The sequence below is a fragment of the Medicago sativa genome, chromosome 7 (genome assembly GCF_051527215.1).
Source record: "Medicago sativa cultivar Bolivia chromosome 7, Bolivia_mono, whole genome shotgun sequence".
In the NCBI taxonomy this organism is placed as follows: Eukaryota; Viridiplantae; Streptophyta; class Magnoliopsida; order Fabales; family Fabaceae; genus Medicago; species Medicago sativa.
The window spans coordinates 64612449-64633017 of record NC_140755.1 but is presented as its reverse complement, the minus strand read 5'-3'; the positions used below and the strand labels follow the sequence as shown (position 1 = coordinate 64633017).

The following is a 20569-nucleotide window of genomic DNA, read 5'->3' as shown; positions in this document are numbered from 1 at the left end:
TTCCAGGAATCCGAAAATGGCTGATTGTTCATCTTCCTCACTTTCTGGTGCGAAACAGAAGCAAAGAGGTAACATGGTTTGCTATTGTGGTGTTGATTCACCATTGGTGACTTCTTGGACAGATGAAAACCCAGGGAGGAGATTCTATGGATGTGGGAGATATTTTCAGAGGAGGAAATGCAAATTTTTTAGGTGGTTTGATCCTGAAGTCCCAGATCGACAGAAGAAAATCATCAGAGGATTGCTGAACAAAAACGATGCTTTGAGGAAGAAAGAGAGAACTCATGTGAATATCATTATCATTTTAGGGGTATTGTTGTTGCTAAGTTTTGGTGTAATGTGCACTAAGTTTGCTAACTGATGTAATATTAGAGGGATTAGGAGTGACGTGTTTAACTATGGTAATGTTGTTAATGGTTTGAAAAAGTTTGTAAGTTATGATTTGAGAATGAAGAATGTATTGAATCATTGTGTACTATGTTTGATGAGTTTCTGTTAGTGCAATGTGCAATAAGTTTCTAATGCATTAAGTTTCTATTAGGAATTGAATCTAGTATTCTACCACTCATAGTAATCAAATTTTTGTTCTAAAATCTGAATATGATAAACAGTAGTACCAGCAGCATATCATTCAAAACAAAAAGTACTAGTAGCATGTGGATCTGCTATGAACATAATATCTTCATCTGATTATAACAGTAGTTTGGTGTAAGGGTTGATTTTGGATCACAATATTTGCTGATGAATGTTGCAGAATGGTTTGCCTAAGCATAAAATTTGGGGTGTGTGTTGATGATGGTGGCAATTTGTGTGAGTTCATTAGTATTGCAGATTATGTGCATTGGAGGAATGGGTCCTGAAAGGGTGTTGTACAAGCTGAAAGCATAAGCCAGAACATAATATATTGAAGCAAAAATAGTACTTAAAATCTGGACACATATAGCAGGAAAAATAGTACCAAAACATATAGCAGGAAAAAATAGTACATATAGCAGGAAAAATCTGCCACAAAGTAGAACTGAACACCACATATAGCAGGAAAAAAAGTGAACAGCAGAGATGTGGAAAAACTGCTAAAGCAATCCTGCTACCAACAGTACAGAACATAATATATTGAAGCAAAAATAGTACTTAACATTACATAATAGTACTTAACATAATATGATAATAATAAGAGTACTTAACATTACATGTCCATAGACCATGTCTGATGTTCCACAAAAGATAATACATAATTGAAGTCAAAGTACTTAACAGATTACATTCCAAAAGATGAAATAATTCAACTATTAAACACCCAAAAAGTGGACCACATATTGTAAGCTAAGTCTCTGCTAAAACAACTGAAAATAGTTTAAGGCTTGTTGACTGATTGTTGAGTACCAACTTGACCAACTTCTTCAATCTTCCTCTTCACACCAGTAGTCCTTCCTTTCTTTGGCACAAATATTTCTTCAGACCCAACTAGATGTTTCCCACCTTTGACAACATTTCCTGAAGCTGGCACACTGTTGCTTGCAGTTGGCTTAGTTGAAGCTGGCACATTGTTGCTTGCAGTTGGCTTAGTTGAAGCTGGCACAAACTTGGTACCAATTGGCTTAGTTGAAGCTGGCACAAACTTGGTAGCAGATGCAGAAATCTGGCTTGCAAATGCTGCAGCAGGTTGGCTAGCAAATGCTGCAGTCTTGCGCAGAACTGCCACAGGCTGGCTAGCAAATGCTGCAGGCTGGCCAGCAGATGCTGCAGTCTTGCTAGCAAATACTGCAGGCTGGCGCACAACTGCTGCAGGCTGGCTAGCAGATGTTTTGCTACCAGCTTTCTCTTTTCCTTTCTCTGTTCCTGGATACCTTACATTTGTATTGGTCTTCACATGCATATGAAATTACAGTTGTATCAGAACAAAGTCAATTCATAAGCACATAATCAGAATATACATATTCAAAAGATGTTTACCTTATTGCCTCCCATTGGAAGTGACCTATCAGCTGCAGTTTTTCCTTTACATGTTCTGGCATTATGGCCAAGCTGTTTGCAGGTCCCACACCTCACAGTCTCTTGATTTCTTTTTGGCTTACCAGATGTTTTTGGTTCATCATTTGTCTTCCTTCTCAGTTTCTTGGGTCTACCAGGAGCCCTTCTCATGTTTGGTGGTATAATAGGTTCACCAGCAGCCTCTGGCCACAACTTTGGTCCATTTGAAGGCATGATCAAGTTATCATATGTAGCTAAGAATGTAGATTTCCTGTTTAATTACCAATACATTATTACAAGTGCACACATATTCAGAAATTAATGAGTTCATAATTTCAGATTTCATATGTAGCAAAATTAATCAGTTCAGAAATACCAAGCAGAGACTAACCTGTACCATTGAGCAACATATTCATCTGGGTTCTGATTGTTCCGCCACATACAAGTAATTGAATGAGGGCAAGGAATACCTGTAAGTTCCCATTTTCTACATGCACAAGTCATCTTTACAAGGTCAACCACAAATGTATCAACACCATTTGAGACCGAGAAATTGGCATAATCTCTATCTCCATGCCAGTGTGGAGTCCATTTATCAGCATCCTTCTTACACTTATCTAATATTTTGACTATGGCTGGACATATGTCACCCTCATACCTTAACATGTAGTCTCTAAGCCTTACAATTCTATTAGTCAAGTAGAATTTTAAACCCTCCAACATTGAAATAATAGGATACTCCCTATAATCAATTATAGCACTATTAAATGCCTCACACATGTTATTGACTTGTTGGTCACAACATGTATGGGTGCTATACCCAGCTCTTGTCCACATACCTGGTGCTAAATCATTCATTTCTTTCCAAGAAGGCTCACTCAACTTCTTAAGGTTTTCCATAGCTTTCTTGAACTCATGCATGGTGTTGGCCCTAGCTGCTATCCACAAAGCTTCCTTCAAATGTTCACCAGAGTGTCTCTTTCTCCAATTTCCATACAAGTGTTTGACACACAACCTGTGTTCAACATGCTCAGATATCCCAGCAATGGTATTGACCAAACCCTTGAACAAAAAAACACATAAAACATACCTTTAATAAAGTGTACTGCAAACATTTACATAAAGATATTTAACATGTAAAATACAAAATTCAAACTTTAACTAACCTTTTGCTGGTCTGAAATGAAGGACCATCTTTTCTCCTGAATCCCATTTAAATCTGGCAGCAAGAGCTCAATAAACCAATCACATGACTCTTTGGTTTCTGCTTCAACAACAGGAAAAGCAATTGGAATCATTTGGTTGTTACCATCTTTTCCAACTGTTGAGAGTAAATGTCCACCATATCTTCCCTTCAAGAAACAACCATCTAGTCCAATCAAGGGTCTGCAATTATCCACAAAAGCCTTCTTGCAAGCATAGAAGCAAACATACATCCTTTCAAAGACTGTCCCTTCAGATCCAGGAGTAGTTTTGATCTTCACAGTACTATTAGGATTGCTCCAAATCAGCTCCTCAGCATAAGATCTAAGGTGAAGATATTGTTCATCTATAGCACCATGTATCATCTCCAAAGCTTTAATCTTAGCCCTATACACCTGGTAACTACTCAAATTAACCCCCCACCTAGTCTTGCACTCTTCTTTCAAAGCCTTCAGTGTCATGCTAGGTGTGTGTTTCAGTAATGGGATAAGTTTTTGAGCCAAAATTTTGGTTTTGCAAAGCCTAATATTTTTGGTTATATGGCACTTATGAGCAGAATTATAACTAGCAAGCACAAAATATGTATTGGGTTCAGCCTTGCTAAACCTCATATGATATGGACATTTAGGCATACACTTGACAATAACCCTATGATGCTCATTTTTCTTAACATAGACATTTTTCCTACTCTGTAAAGCATATTCTTTAACAAATGACTTAATTATCTCAGCAGTAGCAAAACCTTGACCTCTCTGATAATTTACCTCACCATTTTCACCATAACTAAACTTATTAAGTTTTTTTTTCTTACCAGATTCATCATCTGAAGCTGCTGGACTCTCTAGCTCTTCTGAATCACCATTTTCATCCTCAAAATCAGCCAAAGTTGTAGGAACAACATTCCTTGATGATTCTGCAGCAGATATCCTAGGCACTATAGTTGGAATAAAAGGAACTGGGTTCAGAGTGTGTTCAGGCAACACATCAATCCAATCAAACTCCTCCTCATACTCACTGTCATCAAGTGATACCCCATCCAAGCTTTCATCATCATTGCTTTCATCTAGGCTTCCCTCTTGGCTACCATCTTCACTTCACTCTTGGCTACCATTTTCAGCATCATTGTCTCCATCATCTTGGTATTCTGGATCTGTTTCAGACTCATCATCTATTCCATCTTCATTGGCTTCACCTACCACTTCAACATCATTTTCATACCTATAGTCAAGTTCATCAACATTTGGTGTTTCTACATAGAAGTCAGCTCTGCTCTCACCCTTGAACTCATTTATAAACCTAATGGTATCTCTATCATTTTCTACCAACTTCAGACCATCCCTGAACTCTTTGCCTGGTGTAACATACCACAGCTTGTACTCACCAATTACATCAATTTCTCTCACCGTTTTCTTCAATTCAATGAGATTAATCTCATCTAGGTCCCAACTCTTATCAGACTCGTACACCTCACCTTTTTTGTAAGCCATCACAGGGTCAGAAATAAAATATCCTTTATGGTGAAATCTAATCTTCAATGAGTGGTCAGCAGCAACCCTAACACAAATAACAATTACATTTTGATTAAAAAATTGCTAAAAAGACAGTAAAATACATATACATCCATAAATACAGTATTCAATAGCTCCACCAACCATTTTTTATTCATAAATATGTCACATGGATCCAAAATAGTAAAGGTTTCCAGAATATTATACAAACAAGACAGTAAAATACAAAAAAGACACTTACTTTGAGACATTTGAGACATTGTCAGGAATATTCTCAGGGACCATGTGATTTTTGCTTCCATCACTCTTCTTCTTCTGCACGCTAGCATCTTTCTTCGTCTTCTTCGATGTACCTTCGCCAACCCACTCCATCTTCGTAAAAAACCGAACAAACCTTGCTAATTCTGGAAAACGAACGAGCCTTGTGAAAAGAACGACGGAACACAGCGATTCGAGCAATAAAATGGGGTGAAACGGACGGATTTGAGTTAATTTTCAGTTTTCGAAGTGAGGAACGATTTTGGGAAGATAGGGGGTTGAAACCCTAGATCTCATAATGTTAACAATGGAATGGAGTCACGTGCTTTCTCCATATATTCCATCCTTTTTTTATTTTTTTTAATTGCAAAAATAATCACTACAAGAAAAACTGCATTTTGCGACCTTTAAAATGGCCGATTGCGACTGTTAGAAGGGTCGCAGATGTACAATTGCGACCCTTCCCCAACAGTCACAGATGTTGGGGTCGCAAGTGTCTTTTGCGACCCTTCATAGAACAGCCGCACCAACTGCCGCAAAAGGCACTGCGACAGTTGTTAAGGGTCGCAAATGAGGAGATTCAAATGGATTTCAAGGGACTTGCGACAGTTGGAGAAGGGTCGCAGATGCATAAAATTTATTTATAAAAAAAACATTGCGACAGTTTGCAAGGGTCGCAGATGTTGAGTTAATTTAAAAAAAAAAATCAGTTTTTTCCTGAATTTTTAATAGAACTATTTACTAATAAAAAATATATAAAACTAAAATAATTCATAATAAAAAATATGAACAAATTCATAAACTAAAATATGAATTTTACATTCATATAAAATACAAACAAGTGATACAATAAGGTTTCTTGAGTTCCTAACATGAAAATTTAATCAATTATGTAGATGATATTTGGCGAGGAAGTTGTTTTGATCAACTAGAGATGAATAAACTCCAAAGAATGCTATGCTCTGTTTGGTGATTCTAAGTCTTCCACCTAAAAATAAGTCAAAGATTATATAAGACACATCAATTAACAAAAATAAGCAATAATGTCACGCAAGTCATGATTCTAACTTATCGCGCAATTAAACTAATAATTACTTTCTGATATATTTGTCAAAAATAACCACTATGGAACAACCATTAGCTATTTATCACAGAGAAGCTTACAAGACCAATTAATTGCATTCAATGTGAAACAAATAAATCATTACCCTTTCATTCAAAACACCAGTCTTGAGTTCAAGCAAAACTCCAGGTACTCCAGTATGGATGCTAGACCAGCATCTGAACCCTCCAAATTTAGTGAAGGAACTCAATAATTAAAAAAATTAGTGAAGTGAAGGAAAGAAATATTGTACTTACATTTAAAAGAGGGTGACTACAAGGTCTAGTTTTTGAACAAGAAAGCTCCACAAGATCTATTTGCAAAATATCTTAGTCCAAGAAAGCTCCACAAAGTGATTCATAATTCATGTTCACCACTCTCGGGTACCTCAGCATGTATTGTTGTGTGACCAAAATATGGAACCAAATTAGAATGTAAACTAGAAGTGAAGTACCAAACAACACCTATATCAGATAAAGTAGCCACAAAAAGTTCATTATGATCAGGCCAAATCAAGGATGAATTGTGTAAGTGCAGAGTTGGCATCTGACACATTTATGCATATAATGCACATTTATACATAAGCATATAATGAGCATTTATGTTATAAACACTTGCTTACTCAAACAGGGCCCAAAGCTAACAACATCAAAATTCAATAAGATCATACTTTCATGTAAAAATCAATTATAATTTGTATAAGTTCTGTGAGATCATAAAATGAGACCTCTGCACTCTGTCAATAAACAAATTGAAATTGCAAATATTACTAAAAAGAATAGTCCAGAAAATTTCTTATTCTTTGCACGCGGCAACATCAAGCACATGTAGACTTCAAAAAAAATCACGAAACTGTGAGCAATATAACAAATCAACTACCTGTATGTTTACTTGATCAAAAAAAAAAAAAAACTACCTGTATGTTTTCTCTAACACTCATTATACTTCTCATATTATTTTTTTGCCATGTTCATTGTGTATAACTATACTAACTTACAATCTAACTAATAACTTGGTGTATTATAAGTATTTGTAAAGCGGTCGAAATTTCTTCTTCATAACAAGCGGCAACAACAATCAATGTAATGAAAATCATTAACGCAATACACACACACAAAAATCAAAAACAAGTCAAGCAACCACTATTAAAAATAAACCTTTGGAAAACAGTGGGGATTGGCCACTGAGTTGTTCCAACACCTGAGAGACTGTACATGAATATCATAGGTATATTGTTATGATTGTTTGTTTATAAGATTTAGGATCTTCAACAAAATATGTTTTAAATGAGAATTAAACTTAAGGGCTCTATTATAATTGAAATATGCAGGGAACCTTCAAAAAAATCCCACAATATCATAGTTCCGGACTAGGCCAAGTCGAACCCACGTAGAGAACTGGTCTTCACCCAGAAAGCAATCTACACAACATATCATGCCATGGGAACACCCTATAGGTGCACCCAGAAAGCAATCTACACAACAGATCATGCCATTCGCTACACCCTAAACCTCACACTCACGGCCCATCACTTGCTCAATCATCGAAGTGTTTGCAGGTACATCACTCCTATGTCTCTAACAACTCAACAGTCTCTCAGGCAGTTGATTTAGGTCCACTCGGGATCGATTATATATACTATCAACAGTCATAGCAGTTATACAAAGACAAGTGTAAGGACTCTTGCAGATATCAACTTCTAATTTTTTTTAAAAGAGAAGATGTTTTTGCAATAGTTTGGTAAAAGTTACCTCTGTCTCTAGAATTTTGCAAGTTCTTGAGAGATAATTGGAATCTTTAGAGCCTCAATCTTTTTTTTGATTTTCTGCCATTCTTTCCAACTTTGCTTGCTCGTATGGTGTCATGTTTTTACACTGCAAGATTGATGATAAACAAGTCAGAACGATGCAAATAGCTAAGCAAAGTAGGATAAAGAAAAACTAGCAATAAGAGGTAAAAGACAAGTAACAATAATGCAGATATGCTAGCAAAGATGGGATCAAGAATGATAGGAAGTTGAATTCAATAGTATTAGAAGGTGGAAGGAGGTTTCATTAAGAAGGTTGGATGAAGCGTGACAGGAACTGATTTTGCATTATTGGTATCTAGTATAAGGCAACACATGAGTGAGAATCTGCACCACCTGCTACGACATCCATTCCACCACCTACGTCTATGGAGATACATTATTGAAATACATATTTATATGGTTGTGCTTGTTGTGCATAAAGTTTTCGCACTTCGTCTGGCTACAATAGAAAAGACAAGAACCTAGTGATAGCAACAACAATATCACCTTGGTTTGAAAAAGCAATAAATTAAAGAAAACTAGATTCGTGTGGGCATCACTTTCTCATTAAATAAAGGTCTGCATAGTCTTTCAAAATAAATTGGTTCTCTATAAAGAGCAACCCAGAAAAGCAGCCCTAGTCTAGAAAAGTTGATTGTTCATGCAAACATGAACTGCATTCAAGTTATAAATGCACGATTGGGGATGCAAATATGTGCAGAGTCTACATTAATTGAAAAGGTGTCTAGCATTGTTTCTTAGTGAAATGCAAGGCAATTTTCATTTTCTGTTGTTGTTGTTGGTGGTGTGTGTGTGTGTGTGTGTGCAGAAAGACAACACATGGACCATCCAAGATGCTACCAAGAGTGCCCTTATATGAAATGGGACTATTGTGATATACAGTGGCAACAGAAGGGTTGAAGGGCCATGTGATGCACAATTAATGTCATTTTAAGTGCCTTAACAGGAAGTGTACAAGGCTGTCCTTTTGATTCAGAACAATTAAAATGGTAGGTAAACCCTATAAATAGAGGGTAGTCTTCACAAGTAATGTAATAAGAATCATTGTGTTTTATTTTTAAGAAAAAACACGTTTTCAGTTAACCAAACTTTCCAAATTTAAGATATTAGCCAAGAGATATAAGGGACCTCTACTAACTGCCATTGACTGTTTTAATGCACTTACTTTAGATCAAAATAAGTGTGTTTGCTGCATTATATATTCACTGGTGCAGTTGTATAGATTGAATATTAAAAAAAACATGGAATCAGAACATTTTATGTGATTAATAACTTAACAGCAGTTGAGAAACAATTCTATAAATCAATTTGCTGAAAAATATTATTAATAAGCATTATATATGTAGGTATAACCTTTAAATAACCATCCATGCATATAGAAACATCATTCATGTATGATTCAATATACAAAAAATTGACAAAACTAACCACCAAATCAAATACCCAAATAAACAAGAAGAAATCAAACAGAGATTGGAACACAATACCTTCCATTCTTGTGAAAAATTCTGAATTTCGATCTTATGTTGAGACTTTGGGGTCAAAAAAGGTGAAATTTTGTTCAGTGCATTATGAGAAAAGCAAGACCCATTTAACCTAAAAGAGAGAAGAAGGTGAAATTTTGTTCAGTGCATTATGAGAAAAGCAAGACCCATTTAACCTAAAAGAGAGAAGAAAATAGAAGTGTTGTTATATTTTCAATTTGACCCAATTGGGTTAGGATGCAAAAAGAACTAAAGGATTCAATGTCCTAATCCGACTCGTGAAAACAACTCAATTTACAACTATTGACTATAAAATCAGGTGGGCTAACAATTCTTGCACCGGATGACACTTCCTTCTCAGGACTAAAAGCAGGATTCCTCAACTCTCTTTCTGATGGACAGAAACTCGAGTTGTTACAGTTCTGCGTTATTTCAGACTATGTTTCTAGCTCTAACTTTAATACATTGACAAACCCTATAAGAACACTTGCCGGAGATAAATCCGGAAAGGTGGAGCAGAATGTGGTAGGTTACCTTGTCGCTTTGTTGCAGAAAATCAAAATCAAAATGATTAGTGCATACACATCATAGCAGCCCTAATATTGATATATTCATTCTTATGATTAAACTGCACTTTAACATTAGATTTATTAGCGGTCCATGGCACAACAGGTTTAACAAGTATCATTAACAAAGTCAAAGTATCAAAACTAGTAACAACTTAGAACCAAAACTAAATCAAAACAACTTAGTACCAAAACTAAATCCACCAAAAAATCATTAACAAAGTCAAATAAAGAAATCGATAAATTGTTCAAAGAAGACGAGGCACCTAATATGTAGTTGCATATAAAAAATAAAATTTGTAACTTCAGAGTAAGTTTCCATTGTATGCCAGTATTCCTTAGTGCATTCTATATCCAAATTGTAGGTGACATGAAGTCATATTACTTTATTAGTTAAAACAGCAAATTTAGTTATGAAAAAAGAGATAAATACCTGAGTATCTTCAGTCAATGAATCTACTTTGTCCAGAACAATTATCTTACATGGCAGACAAGGATAACCACTGAAATAACAGGAACTTAAATCCAGACAGCCACAACTGTGAAATCTTTTATCCTGATCTGAACACATTAATACCAACGTCATTACTAGCATTTAAATCCAGAACCTTAGATTGATAGAGCTACTAATTTGCTTAACACAAAAAATAGATCCAAAACATGTTATTATTACTAAAAACCATTCGCAAAAAAAAATGCCCTGTAAATCTCAGTACCAAAAATCTAACTTGTTATCCCTATTTTGATTATCATGAGTACACAAACAAAATTCCCTAAGAAACAATAAGAGACCATTAGAAATCACAAACAAAATGCCCAAAATTCAGAAACCCTAAAAACTGAATAATACAAACAGAAAACTCCAACAGATAGAGAAGAAGTGATTCAATTCATATGAGTAGAGAACAACGGATTTGAAAGAGAAAAGAAAGATACCGATTCAAAAGGAGACAATTTTGGCTATGAACAGCTTGAACGAACGAAGCAGCGAACAACGAAGGGCCAAAATGGATGCAGCGAGCGGACAAAAATTTGGGTCTGAAAGGTTTGTCTGTGAATGAAGCAGCGAATCATTTGCCTCTGAACGGTGAAACGATGAAGCTCTGAATGGCCGGCGGAGAACGATTTGGTTCGAAAATGAAATTTGGGGGAAAGTGGATTGTGGGGAAGTGGTGGAGATTTAGGTTTCAGATTGGGGGAAAATGAAATTGGATTTTAGGGTTTTGAAGCTACGGGAGGGAGGCTCAAATTGTAGAAGCGGGACTGTCAAAATATTTGGCCAAAAATTTTATTGTGAAAGGGCGTTTAAAAAAGGTTGTAAAAGCTGCGACCCTTTAGCCTAAAAGTCGCAATAACTGTCGCAAAAGTGTAATCTGCGACAGTTCTAAGCTAAGGGTCGCAAAGTAAGTGTCGCAAAATGACAAATTTCTTGTAGTGAATTTTCTTTTAATTTTTAAATAATAATTACACACATGTATGCCACATCAGCAAAGTGACTTGACACATGGGCGTTGACTGGTCAAAATCAGCAAATCAAAAGAGGGCCAAAACATAGGGGGTCAAAATATCCATTTTTTTTCTTAAGGGGCTAAAATCGCAACTATTTGAAACATAGGGGGCCAAAAGTGCATTTAAGCCTATATTTAATTATTGCATTTTTACAAACAAAAACAGCAAAAATATGATTTTTGAAAAGTTGGAAACATTTTCAAAATAATGAGCATCGTGGCACGATGGTTATTCATCGTGGCACGATGTGAGAGCTATCACAATAAGATGCGCCACTCGAAATTTATTATGGCACGTTTGCTGGAAGAACTATAATCGTGGCATGAAGGTTGATTAACGTGGAATGATGCAAGCCCATAAAGATAATCGTGCCACGTTGTTATGAATCGTGGCGCGTTAGTGGGCAGTTTCAAAATCATTTGACTGTTACAAAACCGCATCGTGGCATGATGGGTATCAACGTGGCACGATGGCCACTTTTCTATAAATACCACCAACCCATTTCTCATTTTATCTTAACAAAACTCTGCCCAAAATTCGTCCCACTCATCTTCAACCTCTCAAATTCATCCCTAACCCACCAAATCTTCATCTTTATCATCCTCACAAACTTCCTAACCCATCCATTTCAAAACCCATCAAATTTTCACACAAATCCAACCTTACCCTAATTTCACAAAACCTTATTTTTCTTCATCAATCAAACACACACTCAAACAAACTCCACAAATGGCTTCATCATCCCACAAACGTGCTAGAGGATCCCCGAAAGACTCAACCAACCTAACTACCACAACAACCCGCATACGAGAAATTTGAGGATGACGAACATGCCGAACGCTTCGAGAAGGTCAAAGATTTCAAATTTTCTGGAGAAAGGAGGTTTGGTTTTCTCAATCTTCAAAGGTGCCCTCAAATTGAAACAACAATGAAGGCTCTTGGGTGGAAAAAGTTGAATGATTTGGTCACAAAGGAGAGCAATCAAACCATCGCCCTTAATCTCTATGCAAATGCTTATGGAAAGGAAGATGATATCTCTTTTGTTCGAGGGAAGCAAGTTGATTACAGCCCTAGAGCCATCAATGCATTGCTAGGACTGAAGCCTCCAAGACAATGCCATGTTGAATTTAAGAGGCAAAAAAGCACAAACAATTTCCAGTCTGATGATGAACTGCAGCAGATATTGAATGAAATTGAGGAAGTAGGTGCTGATTATGTGAGGTCTCGAGCCACCCAAATTCCTACAAGGATGGATGTGGTGGACCTCAAGCCACTTTACAAGGCTTGGGCTTCATTCATTCATTCTACTTTGGAGAGTGTTTCTGCAACTTCTGAATTGCCTATGGAGAGGTTATACATTGTGGAGGCTATCATCTTTGGCTATGGAATCAATGTTGGCCGACTAATCAACTTGAGCATTCAAGAAATGGCGGATTGTGGAACATCAGTGACTTTGGGCATTGTTGTCTGATTAATGCCTTGTGTAAGAAAGAGGGTGTCCCAGAAGAACTTGGAGACATCATGTTTAAGTCAAAAGGGAAAATTGATGATACAACCATGGTGAAGTTTGAGAAGAAGAAGGGTCGTAAACCAAGCTCAAGCAGGACCCTCTCAGACGCAGCCTATGTAGGAGAATGTGCCTCAACACCCACCACTACACCTGATGATGCTTGATTATATCTGTGGTATGGCCAACTGGGCCCAAGACACATCATCACAGCTGTATGTGGACAACCCTTATTTTGGTGCAGAGTTTTCCCTTGCTGCTGATCAGCAACGTCAAAGGCCTCTTCAAAGCAATGCTTTTGAACAGTTTGACACTGAGGAAAACATGGAGAACTACTTCATGGAGCAGAGGCGACGTGCTGGTGAGAGGGAGGGACGTGTTCGCTCCGACTTTGAGCGTGGGAAGACAGCCAGATGATGAGGAAACTGAGGAGGATGAGCAGTGATGGACTTTGTGTCCAAGAATTTATGTTTCAGCTTTCTGTTTTCTATTTTCTATTTTGTTTCTTTACTTTGATGTACTTTTGAATTATGTTGAACATTTCCCTGCTTTGTGTGTGGTTTAATTTCTTTTCTCCGTTTGCAATATTTCCTGTGTTTGTTATTGATGAATCTGTTTGTTTGTGGAAACTTATCAGTCTCATAACAATGATATGCCAATGATATGTCAAAAAGTTCAAAGGAGGATGATGCCAAAAGGATACAAAGGGAAGTATACGACAAAGGAAGTAAGTAAACACAACTCCCAGATAACTAAACATGAAAGGTCCGTAGCCTAAATTTTTTCCAATTTACTTATATGAGTGTTCCATGCAACTGCTGTTTCTAGAACTTGCGATATTTCTCAATTTGTTAATTGGTCTTGTTATGTACACACTAAGGCAAAATGCTTTGTACCTTGAGCTCTTTGAGCCTACATTGTTTTAATTGTTTTACATCTTTTGAAAAGCCAAATTGAGCCATTAGGTCTAGACCCCTTGTTCGGTGACAAAACAATTTACAAACCTAGAAAGCTTTAGGAATGAATGTTCCATTTAATTTGAAGTTAAGCTATCTAAGTTGTGTGAAATGTTCAAGTTTCGAGTTGCTTCTGGAATTAGCAACTTATTAAGTTTGGGGTGGGGTACTAGAGAACTAAGATCTTTAAAATTTTATGTGTCATCTCATGAAAAGCACTTGTAAATGTGCAGAAAAAAATATTTATAGAAAAGCAATGAAGTATGAGATGAAAAGAACTTTGTGTGCGAGACTAACAATGTTTATACGTCTTGAAAAGAAAAGGAATAAGGTTCTCTAGTACTTTTCTATGTTGGAAGGAAGGATTGTGATTTACTGAAATAATCCAAGTAGGATGAGCTTAACTTCATTATTCTATAAACACTACTTCACAAAATTTATCCACCTTTCACCTAAGCGCCGTTTTAACCATGAATGTCCTTAAAAGCGTGTACTTAACTCTGACTTTGATTGACAGTTTAGAAATTTTTCAAGCATATGGTAATACAGCAGACCTGCATGATGATTGAGTGACCCTATTCAAACATATGCGTGCAGTTGTGAATTCGGAGGAAGAGCTGGGCATCCGGTACATCATTTCGCCAGAAAGACGTGAACTTGTTAAATATATCATTGGCTGGTAAATTGTTATCTTACTGCGATTTTTCCATATACAAGTTTGATTCCTTGAGGACAAGGAATGATTTAAGTTTGGGGTTGTGATGACTGTGTATCATCATTAGTTTTTAGTTATGTTTATGTCGTTTTTATGGCATTTAGAGAGAAAAGTGCTTGTAATTCATGGTGAAATCACACCAAAACAGGATCGAGCGCTCAAAAGAAGAAGTTATTAAAAGATGAAAATTTCCTAAGAGTTGAAGCATCGTGCCACGTTTGAGGAACATCGTGGCACGATATGTGAACGATTGCCAAAGGATTCACTACTGGAATAATCATGGCACGAAGCATCAGTAACGTGCCATGATAGTGCGATTTGTCTGCTTGTTAATGTGATCTGTCTGCTGACAATTGGCTCTAATTGCACCAACGTTCCACGATGAGTAAGCAACGTGCCACGATGAGTGTGTAACGTGCCACGTTGAAGGTGAACGTGGCATGATGGTGCGATATGTTGGTCACTAAAAATCTGTCTATTTAAAGCAAGTTGCTGCCAAGGCAAATAGACAGAAGTTTTATGGGATTTTAATCATAGAAGGAACAAGGAAACCAGAGGAGCAAGCTCTGAGTCTCATACCAACTCTTAAGTTGGTAAGGATTTATGTATGCTTCTCTTATTTATGCTTATGATAGTTTAGTTATGAGTAGCTAAACTATAGTTTGATTGAGCCATGATGAACCTATTGTAATATATGAATCAATAGTTGTACTCTCTCTATTATCAATATTAATCAGTCTTTATTCAGAATTATTTGTGCTCATTGCTTTGCATATGATTGTTTGTATGACTACTAGCCCTAGCTTCCTTCAATCACATTAATTGATCTTAGGAATTGAATGACTACTAGCACTAGCTTTTGATCTTGATCTAGTAATTTTGTTTAACTCAACATTAGGAGCCTAGAGATAGGAAATTGAGGGTTATGACACATAAATTAACGTTCCATATTTGCTTCCACAGTTATTCAATCTTGGTTAAGAGATTAATGGGGTTATAACATAGGAAAGGGTTTTGATGCAAGAGATTGATCAAAGTCACTTAGTTAATTTGTCGTAAAGATAGATTAGTTATTGAGAAGTAGAGAGAGGATAACTAATCATATAAAACAATAGATGATTCACCGGCTTAATCATTTATCTCTAAATAAATTTATGTCGCATTTTATTTACCGTAACTCCAATCAATTACAACTGCCTAGGGCAACCATATAAACTTTACATATCCTAACGAATAACGAGCTTGCTACGATTGAAGTTAACACAGTCCTCGTGGATCGATATTTATTACTACTTCGATAGTCTTTGGTACACTTGCCTATTCTCTATCACTAATCTCAACATTTATGATATTTTAGCTACTATAAACATCAATAAAATTAAACAACGGTATAACCAATGCAAGTCTGATATTAAATTGTTGCCCAATGAAACGGAACGGGAATTATAGTAAACTTACGAAGAAGAAAAAATAGTACTCACTGGATCCTCTTTACATTTAACACATTACATTTCACACAAATTAAAAGATTAATTAATTTTATATGAAAAAGATAAATTAAAATTTGTTTTACAAAATTATCTTTTACTATTATATGGCACAGGGTCCTTCTAAAAGTCACATGTCAAGGATTCTGAAAATAGTAAATATATATCAAGAAAAAATAATTTTAAAAAATAAATTAACACAATTTTTAATATATAACTTTCATCAATCGGTACCTTATCATGAGCCCTAAGGATGCATGAGAACATGTTATCATATTTTCCTATGGTTTAATAGGAAAAATAAACATTGACATTTCATTAATATCCTAAAATGATATAAAAATAAAACTATCTTGTGTTTAGAAAAATTCTAATATGTGTCTTTAGGGCATATGTTAATATGCCAAAAAAAAAATTGACAAGATTCCAAAAAAAAAATTGACAAGATTAATATAACAAATATATAAATTATACATTAGAAATTATGCCGATTTATTTATTAAAAAGTTTGAAAATTGTCGTTTCACATTAAACTACTATTTGTGTCCTGAGCTTAACTCAATTGGTATGGACAATGCATAATATATGCAAGGTCGGGGTTCAAATCCCGACCACGAAAAAAAAACTACTATTTGTGGCATCATTAACTTTTTTTAAATACTAAATTAACATATATTGTGAGATGAAGTATTATGCAATTAAATATATCTGAGTTATCCTCCTTCATTTCAACTTTCTCGCATGAATTTGATGATTCACATCTCCTTTTATTTTTCGATCATTTTGTACTATGAATCAAAAATATTGAAACTGTTAAGCGTGTGGTACGACATGATCTCTTTCTTTCAGTTGAAAATGCTTTATTACATAAATAAAATATAAAATAAAAAAAAGCATAACCATTATTCTTAAAATGTGACTAGTAGTAGTTACGTAGTTGACTTATAATTGAGTCCATATATTGAGTATACTTCATCAATATTTCAGTTTGTTTATTAAGTTTTTTAACTATTTTTTATCGCATACAGTACAACCAATTTATCTCTCTGCAATATATAGTTAAAAATATACGTAGTTGACAACTAAATGGATTTATTTTTTTCTATAAAACTGACAATAAAAAATGAATAATGTGAACAATCATTAAATGAGATTTAAAAATAGTCATATTTGGTTTGTTTGTTTTTCTGTTTTATCTTAGGTTAAAGTATATTATGGGTCTTTAACAAAATAAATACGATCTCAATTCTACATATTTGCATTGATTCAATAACTAAATACGATCTTTGTTAAAAACCGGATACATCATTCAATGTTGTATTGTTTTTTTTTTTTTTTTGAAAGAATGTTGTATTGTTGTATATCGCCTCATTTGTTCAATTGATTAAGCATTGTCGGCCATTTAGAAAAGAAAAGATGTAACAGCTTATCAGACACAAGAAAAGAAAGAAGTAGCACTACTTTCTCACTTTATTGTTTCAGAAGCGAAGGAATTAGCAACACAATTTACAACGCCTTATCAATCACAGAGAAAAGAAAAGATAAGAAAAGAAAAGGGGGAAGTAGCACTACTTTCTCACTTTATTTTATTTTTTTTGAAAGATACTTTCTCACTTTATGTGTAAAGGAGCTTGCGATTACTTGCGATTGCGATACGGCGATAGCTTGCGATTGCGATACCGCTCTGCTAGGCTTTCCACTTCACGAACAGTACTCTGCACCTTGCTACATCTTTCTACATAAATTCCAATTGATTTGGCAATTTGATGTTATTATATTAAAAACCAGAATTCTTCTATTAACTTCACTTTACGGCTACACTATTGCTTGGTGAGGGGTTTCAATCAATTCGAAGGAAAACTACATTCGTCCATGTTATTGATTTTGACGGGATGATTGATCGTTGAGAAGACATACGCTATGCATTCTTAATTAGGGTTTCTTTCGTGTTGCTACCTTTGAAATTCATTCACCCGCCTCTATTAATATCAAGTAAGGATGCCCTAAACCTGTTTGATGAATTGCTCATGAAGAATGTTCTTTTTTGTTTTCCCTTTTAATAAGGAGTATTGATTTTCTCTTTCAATAAAGGAGTATTGTTTTCCCTTTCAATAAGGAGTATTGATTTTCCCTTTCAATAAGGAGTTTTTGTGTTTATCGGAGACAATGAGTTGCAGGCAAAAGTTATGGTGCATAAGTCATAACTTATGCACTATGCATAAGTTAATCACAACCATCAGATAATTGGACACTTGTAATGATCCTATGGTTCTCACCTCAGACCCCACAATCTTCTCCTACCTCATACGACTCAACCTTGCTCGCGCGCCACCGTAACTCCGACGTCGTTTTCCGGTTGATTCACGGCGGGATTGCGCCGACTCCAAGGAAGCAGCTCGCCACCAAGGTAACCACCGTTCACCGCCGTAACTGATTTGTCATGCTCGACTAAACCACCATTTGTGGCCTCCACCTCCGAAATCCCCAGACCAATGCTTTCAGCTTACGACTGTGGAAATCCAAGTGATGTGGGATCTCACCGAGCCTCCACCACCTCCAGAGCCTCCCGACGCCGGTCGCATAGCAGTGGTAAGTAACTCTCCAGTACATAGCAAAACAGGGATTATGTTTTTGCTTCGAATTGCTAGAGGATTTTGGTTATGTTCTTGGAATCTGAAAGTTTTTTGTCACTGTTGGAGATTTGTTGAGTTTGGTGAAGTTCCCATGTTAAGGTTTTATCCTAGTCCTATTGCTCTTATAGCTTTGATATATTTTTCAAAAGAAACTGCACAACAACTGTTCGATGAAATGCTCCACACAATTATGAGCTGTTTAAACACCTTACTCTGTGAGTTTATAATAACTGGTATCTTGGAGGATAAAAACTTGCTTTCTTATGAGTTTGTTTCCATATATTTTGTTGTTGTGGGGATGCAATTTATATATGAGGTTTATGATCATTTGATGAGATCAATGTCACTTGCACCAGTTTTGGCAAAACTTTTTGGTAGAACAATTGTTAAAATTATATTCTTTAATGTTCAACCAGCTGTTGTTGTGGTTACTGTTAGTGCTTGTGTTATTCACAAAAATGATTGTGTTGATGTGATTTGGTTCGGTATCTTGAGGAATGCTCATGCCATTTTTCAACCAGTAGAAGGATACCAATACACTAGTTCCTTGGGTACTGCTGACAATCTGCACACTCTACTAGTTTCATTTCAAAGTGGTACCATAAAGATGACTTATGGATATAAGGACATGTTAGGTAAAATGAGCAATATCATTTTGAGAAGTGCTAGCTATTTGGTTCAAGGAAATGTGACACTCAATACAAACATTGGTGGAGTTTCGCTAGTGAATAACGAGTCAGCTGTTGTTGGTGCTTTGGTTGGAAATATAGAAGATCTCCACAATTATTATCTGCATGAAATTTCTGCTGCCATTGCTCAATGTGAAATTCTTCATCAAGGTGCGGCTCATATTTTGAAACAATTTGATTCTACATATCACCATGTGGTGATCCTTGTAAATGCTAGTAGCTCTACTTACACTATTCCATGGTTCAACAACATGAAAATGAGTGAAAATGGTACACCTCTGGGCTGTCAAAGAGAGTCAGTTTCAATTGCATTATTGCAATGGAATTCACCATGCCCCTTTCACATTTACTTAACAAATATTAGGTGCATTCTGTTTTCTGTGGTTAGTATGCTTACTGGCAAAGAGGAAAATGTGTTGTGTTATGAGCCGGACTTGGGAACGATCACTCACAATGGAATTGATCTTAAATTCACCACATCCTTTGGTGGTGTAATGATTGTATCTCTTGTTGATTTTACAAGGACATGGTGCACTGCTACATCATTGATTCCGGCTTATAATCAGCCATGTTTTTTCTACAAATTTTGCTGCAATAAGGCTGTTACTATACACCAACTCTTCAAGCATCATTGTTACAACGAATGTCATGACTGTAATGTTTGGCTTTTCGTTGGGACCAATGGGTGCTGCTACTCTTATTATGCTTACTAGGAACACTATTCTTTTAGGAGCACTTGTTGTGGAGCACTTGTTATTGGAAATTATAACATTCACATTCTTTCTTGTTAAGTATTCATGATTATAGGTTGTTACAAAACCATTAGACAGTTAGTTTGATTTCGCATAGAACACTATCAAAACCATTGAACCATACTTATGGTTTCAGTAATAGTTTTTATTTAAAACCATTTATCAATAATAATTTTCACTATTCTTTTATTTTATTTACCATTTGACAATTATTTAATAGGTTATAAGTGTGTACTATTATTAAGTGGTTACTTAATAATGATTTTAATGTTTATCACATTTTTTTTATTACAAAACCATTAGACAATTATTTTGGTTTCACATTGAAAACTAACAAAATGTGTACTATTAAGTGGTTACTTTGAAAACTAATTTTAATAAAATTGAACATTCTTGGGCCAAAAATTAATAAAATGAAC

The 20569-nt window shown here is 35.6% G+C and overlaps 2 protein-coding genes and 1 long non-coding RNA gene across 5 annotated transcripts; 1 reads left to right on the top strand and 2 right to left on the bottom strand.

Moving 5' to 3' along the window:
- The first annotated feature begins 16 nt into the window (after positions 1-16).
- On the top strand, positions 17-361 carry LOC146907681 (uncharacterized). Its single transcript, XM_085729148.1, has one exon. It carries the CDS (start codon positions 17-19, stop codon positions 359-361), a length of 345 nt encoding a protein of 114 aa, XP_085585274.1.
- A 993-nt stretch (positions 362-1354) lies between these two features.
- LOC146907680 (uncharacterized) lies at positions 1355-3797 on the bottom strand. The gene is made up of 4 exons (XM_085729147.1): positions 3138-3797; positions 2363-3033; positions 1954-2242; positions 1355-1864 (listed from the first exon to the last, which is right to left on the bottom strand). Exons 1-4 carry the CDS (start codon positions 3783-3785, stop codon positions 1355-1357), a joined length of 2118 nt encoding a protein of 705 aa, XP_085585273.1. The 5' UTR covers positions 3786-3797.
- Positions 3798-5710: 1913 nt separating this feature from the next.
- On the bottom strand, positions 5711-10482 carry LOC146907679 (uncharacterized). 3 transcript variants are annotated; one of them, XR_015018290.1, is made up of 6 exons: positions 10336-10482; positions 9340-9448; positions 7794-7916; positions 6300-6506; positions 6149-6221; positions 5711-5928 (listed from the first exon to the last, which is right to left on the bottom strand). It is a non-coding gene; the product is annotated as an uncharacterized LOC146907679 (long non-coding RNA). The 3 variants fall into 3 exon arrangements; XR_015018291.1 differs by adding an exon at positions 9871-9964 and having other exon boundaries at positions 6300-7916; positions 10336-10479; XR_015018289.1 differs by having other exon boundaries at positions 6300-7916.
- Positions 10483-20569: the final 10087 nt, after the last annotated feature.